The 11,643-nt window shown below is 66.4% G+C and overlaps 1 protein-coding gene across 1 annotated transcript; it reads left to right on the top strand.

Annotated features, from left to right (window-relative positions):
* The first annotated feature begins 704 nt into the window (after positions 1–704).
* CRYBA1 (crystallin beta A1) lies at positions 705–11,276 on the top strand. The gene is made up of 6 exons (XM_075013722.1): positions 705–739; positions 2,920–2,984; positions 3,466–3,584; positions 7,799–7,940; positions 10,185–10,327; positions 11,129–11,276. Exons 1-6 carry the CDS (start codon positions 709–711, stop codon positions 11,274–11,276), a joined length of 648 nt encoding a protein of 215 aa, XP_074869823.1. The 5' UTR covers positions 705–708.
* The last annotated feature ends 367 nt before the right edge of the window (positions 11,277–11,643 follow it).

Genomic DNA, 11,643 nt, shown 5'->3' with positions numbered 1-11,643 from the left:
TGTCGGCTAATAAACCCGCTGCTCTCCCGCTGAGTGAGAGACTCTCCTGCCTGCAGACAGGGTGCAGAGCTTGGGGGACCCCAGAACCCCATCACACTAGGATGATGGGGACGGTCTGAGTACTCATAGAGCTGGAGAGGGGTCTTCCGGCGGGTCACTCAGCCCACACGCTAGATGTTCTCTGCCCAGAGAGCTGCCCCTTTTCCTTTTGCCACATGTGGGGTAATAAGCCCTGCGGGGTGGGCAGGCTGCACTGCAGGACTCCCCCCGTCCCCAGCAGCTGCTAGCAGGGTGGGTGCCTCAGGCTGGTTTCTATCCCGCCTGCACTCTGCCTCTTTTTCTTCCCTTGCTGGGGCGGCTCCTGGTGCCGTACCGGGAGGCTTGTCTCTGAAAACAGCCCACCACTGGAGCTGCAGCTCGTTGGGGAGAGGCCCTGCCAGGGCAGGGCAGCGGCGACCAGGCCAGAACCCTGGGCCTCCTGGCTTGGAAAGTGCCAGAGCAACGAGGCTGTCGAGTCATATGTGCCCAAGATTAGTCGCTGCACGGGGATCGTGGCTTTGTTGGCAGCTCACACTATGGGGCTGAGCGGCTGGAATCTCTGGGCGTCAGCAGGAAGCCAGGGCAGAGAAAGCATAGTGCTGACGGCTCTGCAAAAGCTGCCCCGCCGGCCCCTGTATAAAGAGCGGCGCTGGAGCCAGCCCACGTTCCATGGAGCAAGCAGCAGTGCGGGCCAAGCGAGGTGAGTCCTGGGGCTGCACATTCAGCTCTGCCGACCCACTCGCTCCTTTCCCACCAGGCAGCCCCAGCCTCCCGACTGCCTAGCGCCAGGAGCGGAAACAGAACCAGCCAGGGCTTAGCCCGCTGCAAAGGCACCGCCGGCCCCGCAGCTGCTTGGCGGGGTGCTGCCCTGGGGCCGGGTGCGATTGCCGGGGACGCTGAGGCCATGATTTAGGGTAACCCCCTGCCAGGGATCAGCCTCTCTCGCTCCCCTGCTGTCAGGAGAAATGATTTCCTCCCCGGCATATCTGCTGGGGGGCAAAGCAGCCAGCACTGGAGCAGCACGTGGACGGGGGGTGCAGCGGGACCGAACGGGAGCACAGGTGAGCTTGCTCACACCTGGGCGGCACTGCCTGGAGACGAGCTCTCAGCTGTCTGCACAGTGCTAACCCGCACACGCTTCCGCTGGCAGTGCTGTGCATGCCCTAAGGAAGAGGTGTCCTGCCCTGCACAGCCAGGCCCGGCACACATCCGCTCCCACCCCCAAGGCCCAGCACGCACCCACTCTCACTCACACACACACACACTGTCAGCTCACACATCCGCTCACGCACACACAGGCAGTCTGGGGCAGCAGAGAGCCTGTTTGGCTCTGGTTCCGCTGCGCTGGGGCACCCCAGTCCTGCACACGGCTGTGGGGAGGTAGGACACAGCAGTGCCCAATGACAGTGGTTGCACAGGGAGCTGTGTGAGCAGAGCCAGGCGCCGAGCCAGGCGTGCCGGGTGGCCGTGAGGTTCCCCAAGGTTTGGGTATCTGCCGTTTGCCAGCACTTCTGCTGCCAATGGATGGTGTGTCCATGCGGGGGCGGGGGGCCCACGTCCCCTGGGGAGCAGGTGTCCTGCACTGCGCGCAGTGGGTGATGTGACCAGGTGGGTCTGATGCCCAGATCCCTGGCTAGCTGCAAGACCTGAGCCCACTCGGCAGCACTAATGCAGCCAGGCTGGAGCCCAAACCAGCCCCTGTCTGCAACTGACGCCCCCTTTGTAAGCGCACCACAGCCTGGACTGAGTCTGAAGGGAAGGCAGGGTCTGTTCTCCCCTCGGCTGCAGGGGGACAAGGCTTCCCTCCCCAGGGGCATCCCTGCTGCCAGCAGAGAGAACAGTGCCAGCGGTTTGTCCCCACGCACCCGGCCAGGCTGGCATAGCCCAGCCCTGGCGTCCCACAGAGCAGCCAGAACACAGCCTGGCTTAGAGCAAGCCCAGCATCACGTGGCATTGAGTGCACTGCCCGCCCCAGCCGCCAGCTCACAACCCGTGTGGCTGTTCTTGCAGTGTCCCTGTCCCCACTGCCAGGCCTGCGGGGGTGTGAGCGTGCGCCCCTGCCACGCTGGGGGTGTGAGCATGTGCACCTCTGCCACGCTGGGGGTGTGAGCGTGCGCCCCTGCCACACTGGGGATGTGAGCATGTGCACCTCTGCCACGCTGGGGGTGTGAGCGTGCACCTCTGCCACGCTGGGGGTGTGAGCGTGCGCCCCTGCCACGCTGGGGATGTGAGCATGTGCACCTCTGCCACGCTGGGGGTGTGAGCGTGCGCCCCTGCCACGCTGGGGATGTGAGCATGTGCACCTCTGCCACGCTGGGGGTGTGAGCGTGCACCTCTGCCATGCTGGGGATGTGAGCATGTGCACCTCTGCCACGCTGGGGGTGTGAGCGTGCGTGCACCTCTGCCACGCTGGGGGTGTGAGCATGCGTGCACCTCTGCCATGCTGGGGGGGTGTGAGCGTGCGTGCACCTCTGCCATGCTGGGGGGGTGTTCACCTCTGCCATGCTGGGGGGTGTGTGTGTGCACCTAGCACTGAATCCAACCACCGTGGGCGGGGGGGTGTCTGTGTGTGCGTCTCTGCCTGTCTGTCCCCAGTTGCTTCTCCAGGTTGCAGCTGCCCTACCACTAGCCAAAGCTGTCTCCCCACCCCAGTGCCAGACCTATTTATTTCACTTGAATTCAGGGCCAAGATACTCGCTCTGCAGTGGCCAGTTGCTGCTGGCTGGGCTGAGCCCAGTGCTGTCCCACACTGCCATCTGCAGGGCACCGCCCGGGGCCAGTAGCGGACGGAGGGTGACTTGGTGAGTGGCAGGTTGGTGGCCAGCAGCAAGTGGGTGCAGGACAGCTTGACCAATACACCTTTCCCTCCTCCTTTTCCAGGCACCAACCCCAAAGCAAAGATGGCTCAGCCAAACCCTATGCCTGGCTCCACTGGCCCATGGAAGGTAGGTCCCAGCAGCACAGTGCTGTACAAATTACGCGTGACCAACCGGGGAGAGGGGAGAATTTGAGAGAGGAGTGGCCCATGGGGACCTACCAGCGGGAGAGCCCAGGTCCCCTGACCCCAGCGCAGGGCTGACTGGGGGCCACTCTGACTGCGCTGCTGTTGGACTGGCTGGAGCTAGACGCCAGCAGAAGTCCAGCGGCAGGTGCTCCACGCCCTGGGTCGGGGCAGATGCTCACTGGCCTGGCCCAGGGCAGGTCACTGTCGCCAAGGCTGGGGGATCTACACTGAGAGCTGCAGGTCCCAGCTGGGCAGCAAAGTCCCACAGCTGGCAGAACGGGCAGCTGCAGGCCACACCGTACACAGCCACAGCCAGGGCATTCACCGGCTTCTGGGCAAGGGCACGGCCAGTTCCAGCGCGGTAACATGCACCCTGCTCCCCCGGGTCCGGGGCACTCACCGAGGCGGGCTCTTCCTTCCAGCTGACAGCGTACGACCAGGAGAACTTCCAGGGGAAGAAGCTGGAGTTCACGTCACACTGCCCCAACGCCATGGAGAGCGGCTTCGACACCATCCGCTCCCTGAAGGTGGAGTGCGGCGCGTGAGTACCAGCCTCCCCGCAGGTGGACGAGGGCTGCGGCGCAGGGAGGCGGTTGCTGGCTGCCGGGCGAGGCTGTGCCAGCAGACAGGCTGGGTCGTCAGCTCGCCCCGGTTTGGCCCTTGCGCTAAGAGCTGGCCACGGGGTTCCGCTGCCCCGAGTGGGGGGAGCTCGTGTTCCATTTCGAATGGGCCAGACGGGGATGGTGCAGAGCATGGCTGTGCCCACGGGATGGGAGCTAAGGCAGGTGAGCAGCAGGCAGGGAGGAAGAGGGGCCAGGCCCTGGAGCGTCCAGCCTGGCTGGCTGCTGGAAGGAAGCCTTACGTCCTTCGGGCACAGCAGCCGGTGCAGTCCTGCCCCAGCGTCCAGAGTAAACGCCAGCTTGCTGGGAAACCCTCGCCAGCCCCCGGGGCACCGTCAGCCACGTGCAGGCCTGCTCTGCCTGGGGTGCTCACCCTGGCCGAGGTGGGGCTGAGCCCACAATTTCGCTTCTGGAGCGGAGGCCAAGCAGCAGCCAGGGCCTGCGCCTACGTGCACCTGCCCGCCCGTGGTGGGAAAATACCCACGACCTCACTTGAGTAAGAGTGCGGCTCCTTTCACGGCTGGGTGCTGGAGTGCAATCACGATGTGGTGTGTGCCTCTGAGTACTTTGACTCAAGCAGTTTTTCAGTGAGACGCCGGCACCTTGTACTTAACTGTGCGTGCGCACACACACACACACACACAGCAGCAGGTGTACTTTTAGTCAGGTAGCTTTTGGGGTACTTTTTCCACCTCTGATGCCGACAGCTTGAGAGTGGCTTAGTGCCGGTCTGTGCAATCCCGGTCCTGGTCCCCCGGAGTAACCCACAGAGCCGCAGCCCGTGGCCACCCAGGGCTCCGCCCCGCCCCGTGGGTGGCTTGGAAATTGCCTAACCCAGTGCAGCTGCTCTCCCAGCTCGGCCTGCTGGCTCTGAGGGGAGCTCCCAGCAGCCACCCCCGCAGCCTCCCACGACCCCAGAGCCCAGCCTGCGCCCCGCCACACACAGCTCTCTCGGCCCAGGAGAGCGGCCCTCTGCCTCGCCTGCAGCCTGACAGCTGCCCTGGGGCCCTTGGGATCCCAGCAGTCAGCGAGAGCTGCTCAGCACGGCCCTCGGCATGGTGCGGGGCGGCTCTGCCGCCTAGTCGTGTGCTGCCCCCACTCAGCCACGGCCGGCAGCAGGCAGGGCTCTGAGGAGACCCCAGGAAGGTGGGGCACAAGTTGGGGGGGCCCCACAGAGAGACTCAGAGCCCCAGCAGCGATAGGAGCCCCTCCACCAGCACGAGGGGAGGGCCTGCACAGCAGAGGGACCATTTCTCGCCCCCCCATTCGTGCGGAGAGTGGGAGCTGCAGTGAGCTCCCAGCAGGAGTCAGACGGGGACAGACGGGGACGCTGCACTGGGGCGTAAAGCAGCGGGCAGGCCCTGCATGGGCAGCAGCCGCCAGCTCCCTCCTCCGCAGCCATTACAGGCCTTCGGCTGCAGCCTGTGGTCCCACGCCGGCCAGCCCTGGAGACGCACTGCACGTTGGGGGCAGGGGGTCTCTCCAACCCTCCCTGTGCCCAGCAAACCGTCACCCAAAATCCTGCCAGCTGCAGCTGGGAAGCCACGTTAGCGACTCTCGTATGCAGAGGGCAGGTCAGTCTGCGAGCTGCCCAGAGCCCACCCAGCCCCATGCAGCCCACCAGGGCACCCGTGGGCATTTCTGGGAGCTGCTGCCCGCCCAGGCAGGGCCAGGGGCAGCGACACAGCAGGGGTCGTGGGAGGGCCCTAAGGAGGAGAAATTCCTCTGACCTACCTGCAGCCCAGAGCTGGGCCTCAGCAGCCCTCCCTCACCCCTCGAGCAGGCACAGCAGGGGGGCTGGCACTGGTGTCCTGGGGGGCAGGGGCTGAGCAGGGGGGAGGGCTGGGTAGGGGCAGGAACTTGCGGGGGGCTGGCTGTGCAAGGACAGCCTGGCTGGCAGGAGAGCAAAACCGGAGCAGCTCGGGGCGGAAAGGGGGCGAGCACCTGTCATGCCCTGGCTGAGACGGGGCCTCGGGTGACGTGAAAACCTCCCCCCGCTTTGCTGGAGGGGTGAAGGCGGTGGGCACCCTCCGGATCCGCAGCAGACTGGGTGCCGCAGGCGGTGGGCACCCTCCGGATCCGCAGCAGACTGGGGGCCGCAGGCGGTGGGCACCCTCCGGATCCGCAGCAGACTGGGTGCCGCAGGCGGTGGGCACCCTCCGGATCCGCAGCAGACTGGGGGCCGCAGGCGGTGGGCACCCTCCGGATCCGCAGCAGACTGGGTGCCGCAGGCGGTGGGCACCCTCCGGATCCGCAGCAGACGATGTCTCTGTTGCAGAGGCTGCGTCTGTTCAAGGCTAGCGCACGTCCCCAGGAACCCAGGGTGAGGGGAGACTCCAGCCAGGGTGTCCCACCCATGAGCGGCTGCTCCCTGCAACATGCCCCTGCTGGGGGAACGCGGCCGTCTGCCTTCACGCTGGAAAGCGACCCAGGCAGGTGGGATGAGCCTGGCCGTGCCCCGGCCTGAGCAGCAGCCCGCAGAGCCTGCCCTCGCCCCGAGCATGGTGCTGCCCTGCCGGAGTTGCACGCCTGGCTGTGAGGGGCCTGAGCTCCACCTCCCGCAGGCTCCAGTGGGCTGGGTCTGTTAGCACAGGGCCTGCCCGAGGGATAGTCACAGCCAGCGCCCCTGCACGCCCCGTTCAGGGCACCCAGCCAGGAGCAGCTGGCCAGGCCCTGACCGCTGAGCTGGAGCTGGCCGGGGTCACTCCAGAGCTGGTCTTTGGATGAGCCCCATTGCCATGAGTGGCAGACAGTAGTGTAGGTGGCTGGGGTGGGGGCGGGCGGGGAGGCCTGGCTAGAGGCTGGGGATGGGGTTGGGGACGGCTGGCTCATGGCTGGAGGGGGCAGGCCTGGCTTGTGGCTGGAAGCGTGGGGTGCAGGCAGGACTGGTTGTGGCTGGGGACGGGGTCAGGCAGGCCTGGCTGGCGGCTGGGGACGGGGTCGGGCAGGGCTGGCTGGCGGCTGGGGATGGGGTCGGGCAGGGCTGGCTGGCGGCTGGGGACGGGGTCGGGCAGGCCTGGCTGGCGGCTGGGGACGGGGTCGGGCAGGCCTGGCTGGCGGCTGGGGACGGGGTCGGGCAGGCCTGGCTGGCGGCTGGGGACGGGGTCGGGCAGGCCTGGCTGGCGGCTGGGGACAGGGCGGCTGGGGACGGGGTCGGGCAGGCCTGGCTGGCGGCTGGGGACGGGGTCGGGCAGGCCTGGCTGGAGGCTGGGGACGGGGTCGGGCAGGCTTGGCTGGCGGCTGGGGACAGGGCGGCTGGGGACGGGGTCGGGCAGTGCTGACTGGCGGCTGGGGACGGGGTCGGGCAGGCCTGGCTGGTGGCTGGGGACAGGGTCGGGCAGGCCTGGCTGGCGGCTGGGGACAGGGCGGCTGGGGACGGGGTCGGGCAGGCCTGGCTGGCGGCTGGGGACGGGGTCGGGCAGGCCTGGCTGGCGGCTGGGGACAGGGCGGCTGGGGACGGGGTCGGGCAGGCCTGGCTGGCGGCTGGGGACGGGGTCGGGCAGGGCTGGCTGGAGGCTGGGGACGGGGTCGGGCAGGCCTGGCTGGAGGCTGGGGACGGGGTCGGGCAGGCTTGGCTGGAGGCTGGGGACGGGGCGGCTGGGGACGGGGTCGGGCAGGCCTGGCTGGAGGCTGGGGACGGGGTCGGGCAGGCCTGGCTGGAGGCTGGGGACGGGGTCGGGCAGGCTTGGCTGGAGGCTGGGGACGGGGCGGCTGGGGACGGGGTCGGGCAGGCCTGGCTGGAGGCTGGGGACGGGGTCGGGCAGGCTTGGCTGGCGGCTGGGGACAGGGCGGCTGGGGACGGGGTCGGGCAGGCCTGGCTGGCGGCTGAGGACGGGGTCAGGCAGGCCTGGCTGGCGGCTGGGGACGGGGTCAGGCAGGCCTGGCTGGCGGCTGGGGATGGGGTCGGGCAGGCCTGGCTGGAGGCTGGGGACGGGGTCGGGCAGGCCTGGCTGGCGGCTGGGGACGGGGTCGGGCAGGCCTGGCTGGCGGCTGGGGACGGGGTCGGGCAGGCTTGGCTGGCGGCTGGGGACAGGGCGGCTGGGGACGGGGTCGGGCAGGCCTGGCTCACAGCTGAGGCGGGGATGCCAGCCCTGCAGCGGCCCCAGGAGGACTGGAGCTGGGCCCATTGTTGCAGCTGGGTCGGCTACGAGCACACTGGCTTCTGCGGGCAGCAGTTCATCCTGGAAAGAGGCGAATACCCGCGGTGGGATGCCTGGAGCGGGAGCAACGCCTACCACACTGAGCGCCTGATGTCCTTCCGCCCCATCTGCTGTGCTGTAAGTGAGAGTCCCTGGCCCCCCCACCAGCGCCAGCTGCCTTCGTGCTAGGCTGAGCCAGGCCCAAAGCCTCCCAAGGGGCCCTCGGCCGGCAGGCCTTGGGTACGGGCTGGCAATCAGCCTGACAGCCACCTATCCTTCCCTGGGCTGGTGTTCTGGCTGCTTGGATGCAGGACTGGCGGCAGGAGACCGTCACCCAGTGCTAAGGAAAAGAGGCGGCAGGTTGCGGGTGGCAGCTGGACAGCGAGCGAGCAAATACCATCACTCAGCCCCAAAACGCGTTAGTCACGCCAGCTGGTGCAAAGGTGCGACTGGGGGGAAGCTCCAGCAGTCACGGAGCCCCGGCCGTGCCCTTGTGGCTGGACTGAGCACTGTCTAGGTCGGGGTGAGCACAGCTTTCGCGTCAGACCCCACTCTTCATCGCTGTGATTAGCAGCCCCTGAGCCAGGTACCGTAACCCGAAGGGATGGACGTTCCGGGTGAGCTCATCGGAGAAAACGCCGTCCCTTTGGCCCACGACGGAAAAGCCGCACTGCATGCAGAACGTACGTTCTCGCTCCCTGGGGGAGTGTGACTGCGCAGACGTACAGAGAGGCGGGTGAGCCTGAGCCCCCGCAGCCAACTGTGCTGCATCCCCCTGAGGAAATGTCACACCCTGCTCTAGGACATCCCTGGCAGGGGTCTGTCTAACCTGCTCCTAGAAACCTCCAGAGCCAGAGATCCCACACCCTCCCTCAGCAATTTATTCCAGTCTTAAGGGAGAACTTCCTGCCAGGCTGGTTAACGTCTGACCTAAACCAGCCTGGCTGCAGCATACACCCCTTGCTCCTTGGTAAACGCTGCAGCTAGGACCAGAACCACTTTTCCCACCTCCTCCCTCGTAACCCTCTTCTACGTAACTAAAACCTCCTCTCCTGCCTAAGCAAGCCCACCGTTCCTGCCCAGGATGCGTGCGAGGGGGTTTGGGGTCCCCAAGTTCTGCACCCCCTCTACAGGCAGGAGTGACTCTCGCTCAGCAGGTAGAGCGGGAAGTTTATGAGGCGACAGAGCCCAGCTCAGCACAGAGGTGTCAGTACAGCCGGCAGAGACAGTCATTGCAACCCAGCCTGGGGAGAGGAGCCCGAGGGGTGCCCCTTTGGGGTGTAGCTTCCCCCCCAGCCAGGCTGGCTCCTTCCAACTCCCTCTCCCCAGCTTATAACTGCCGCCTCCGATTCAAACCCAGCTCGGCTCCTCCCTGCTCTGTGTTCAGATCAGAGGTGTTACCTGCCAGCTTCAGTTACAGCCCCAGGGGTCATCCTTAGCCACTGGGAGCTGCTCTGCCCCTCACACACATCCAGCCTGCGTCTCACACACACACCCGCACTCCATCACAGATCTTTTCCCTGCCCAGTGCTCTCCAGGGACCTGGCTCCCTTTCCCCTCCTCCTTGGAGTGTGTCAGCCTGCCAGGGGCCCCATACCCGCCAAGAGCAGCGCAGAATTACCACTCCCCGCTCACTTCCAAAGGCTCTTCCCCAATGCTGGCTGGCTGGCTGGCTGGCTGACTGGGGACATGCTAGGGGACAACAGTGGTACAGCCTCATTTAGCTGGTGATCCCCTGTAGCCCCCCAGCTCCCTTTCTGTGGTACTCCTGCCCCAGTTGTATGCGTGCAGCTCCCTTACACAGCCTTCCTGCCTCTTTGCCCACATCAGCCACCGCCCCAGTTTGTCCAGTCCTGGCCTCCCAAGCAGGTGCAGTCCCTCCCTGCTGCATTGGGGCTGGCAGCTTTGGCAAGGTAAGTATGGACGTGCTGTACTAGCTGAGCCCCAAGCCCCGCTCCTGGGGCTGGCACACAACGAGGGGCTAAGTGGAAGCGGGTCTCAGGGCTGTTCTCTTCCCCCCACTCCCCACTGCTTGCTCCTAGCACCCAGCCCTGCCGTGCCGGCACCAGGCAGGCATGGGCAGAGGTGTCAGGCAAGCCGCAGGCAGGGGCTGCTACAAGTCTGGTGCGCATGGCAAGGGAGGTGCGTGCCCTGCAGCGTCCGAGCCGCTGAGCCCCACCTGGCCAGCGCCCGCAGGAGGCCGGGCCTCCCTTGTGTTACTCTGGCGTTCTTTTGCCTGCTGCGCCAGCCTGAGAGGCGTCTGGCGTAAGAGAAGGGAGAGAAAGGCGGGGTGAGAACTCAGGCAGTCCCTGGCGCTGGGAGCCGCCTGCCCGGCGAGGTGCTGCTCATGTCCCTCACGCCTGCCCTCCTCCCGTGGCCCAGAATCACAAGGAGTCCAAGATGGCCGTCTACGAGAAGGAGAACTTCCAGGGGCGCCCGTGGGACCTGTTGGACGACTACCCCTCCCTGCAGGCCATGGGCTGGGGCAACAACGAAGTGGGCTCCATGAAGGTGCAGTGTGGCGCGTAAGTGAGCCTGGCAGCCGCAGGCAGGGCGAACGCGCCCCTGGTGTGGGCGCAGCAGGCTGGCCCTAGAACCCAGGGCGCTGCTCACCTGGTGGGGGAAGAGGCCCAGGGAGGGAGGACACAGCTCCACCCTGGGCACAACCCCTGCTCGAGACCTTCATCACGGCAGGGGCGGGAGGTTGCTGGGGTAGCCAGGGTCGCTGCACAGCCCGTTTTCAGCCAGCGCAGCAGGAGGGGCTCGCTGCAGCTCACCGGAAACTCACAACGTCCTTAAGCGGGCAGGGCCGAGACTGTCCAAGCAAAGGCGCCTCCCTTCGGGGACGGGGCGTGCTGACCCGATTGCGGCAGGCAAGGGCACCATGCAGTTCTACCCTCCTCAGCCCGGCAGCCGGGGCTCTGCTCCGGCACAGCCGTACCTCAGCATCGGGCGCAGGCTTGCAGGAGAGAATGGCCCTGCCTGGGTGAGGGCGCAGAGGGAGCAAGGCCAGCTCTCAGGAATGCAGTGTTACAAACAGCAGCCAGAGGGGTGGCCTCTTGCACACAGCAGCAGCGCGTGCACGTGTGTGTGTGTGTGTGGCGGGCACAGGGTTCCTATGTGAGCATCACAGCAATCGCCAGGGCTGGGGAACAAGCTCCCGTTGGATGGCAAAGTGCCCTTTCTTGCATGCCACGTAGCTGCCGCTGGTCTCGGCCCATCTCTTTCCGGGGGCAGGCGGGCACTTTGCCAGGCACAGCTCCAGGGCTGCAGGCTGGGGATCCCTCCCCTTCCCAGCAGCTTGCTGACCCTGCCCTTTGTTCCAGCTGGGTTTGCTACCAGTACCCTGGTTACCGTGGCTACCAGTACATTCTGGAGAGTGACCATCACGGGGGGGACTACAAGCACTGGAGAGAGTGGGGGTCCCACGCCCAGACCTTCCAGGTCCAGTCCGTGCGCCGTGTCCAGCAGTAGCGGGTCCGTTTGCAGCTCTCCTCTTCCCCGAGCGTCTCGGCTGGATTTCCGAAGTGCAGCGATTCCCCTGGTGCCAGCCGGGCCCCTTTTGAAACGGGCCGACCCTTGTCTTGCACTGCGCCTGCTGCTGGAACAGCACCTCTGCATGGCGCCAGCTGCTGCGGTTGCCAATAAATGCCCCTGAAAGAAAACGCTCCGGTGAGGTTTGTCCTTGCTGGACATTTGCACTCGCTCCCGTCGCACCAGTGCTCACACCCAGGGCAGTGAAGCTCACGTTAGCAGCTCTCAGACTCGCAGCACAGGCAGCCACCCCCTCGCCCGGTTCTCATTCCTTCCACCACCTTTAGGCAGAGGGACTCAGTGTCAA

This window comes from Carettochelys insculpta, chromosome 19 (assembly GCF_033958435.1).
Source record: "Carettochelys insculpta isolate YL-2023 chromosome 19, ASM3395843v1, whole genome shotgun sequence".
Taxonomy (NCBI): Eukaryota; Metazoa; Chordata; order Testudines; family Carettochelyidae; genus Carettochelys; species Carettochelys insculpta.
Note: the sequence above shows the minus strand (reverse complement) of the source record. Positions and strands in the feature narration are given on the sequence as shown.

Coding starts and splice junctions, on each gene's coding strand:
- CRYBA1 (XM_075013722.1), top strand. CDS start 709: ATGGAGCAAGCAGCAGTGCGGGCCAAGCGAG. Junction 740..2,919: donor AGCAGTGCGGGCCAAGCGAG/GTGAGTCCTGGG, acceptor CTCCTTTTCCAG/GCACCAACCCCAAAGCAAAG. Junction 2,985..3,465: donor GCTCCACTGGCCCATGGAAG/GTAGGTCCCAGC, acceptor TCTTCCTTCCAG/CTGACAGCGTACGACCAGGA.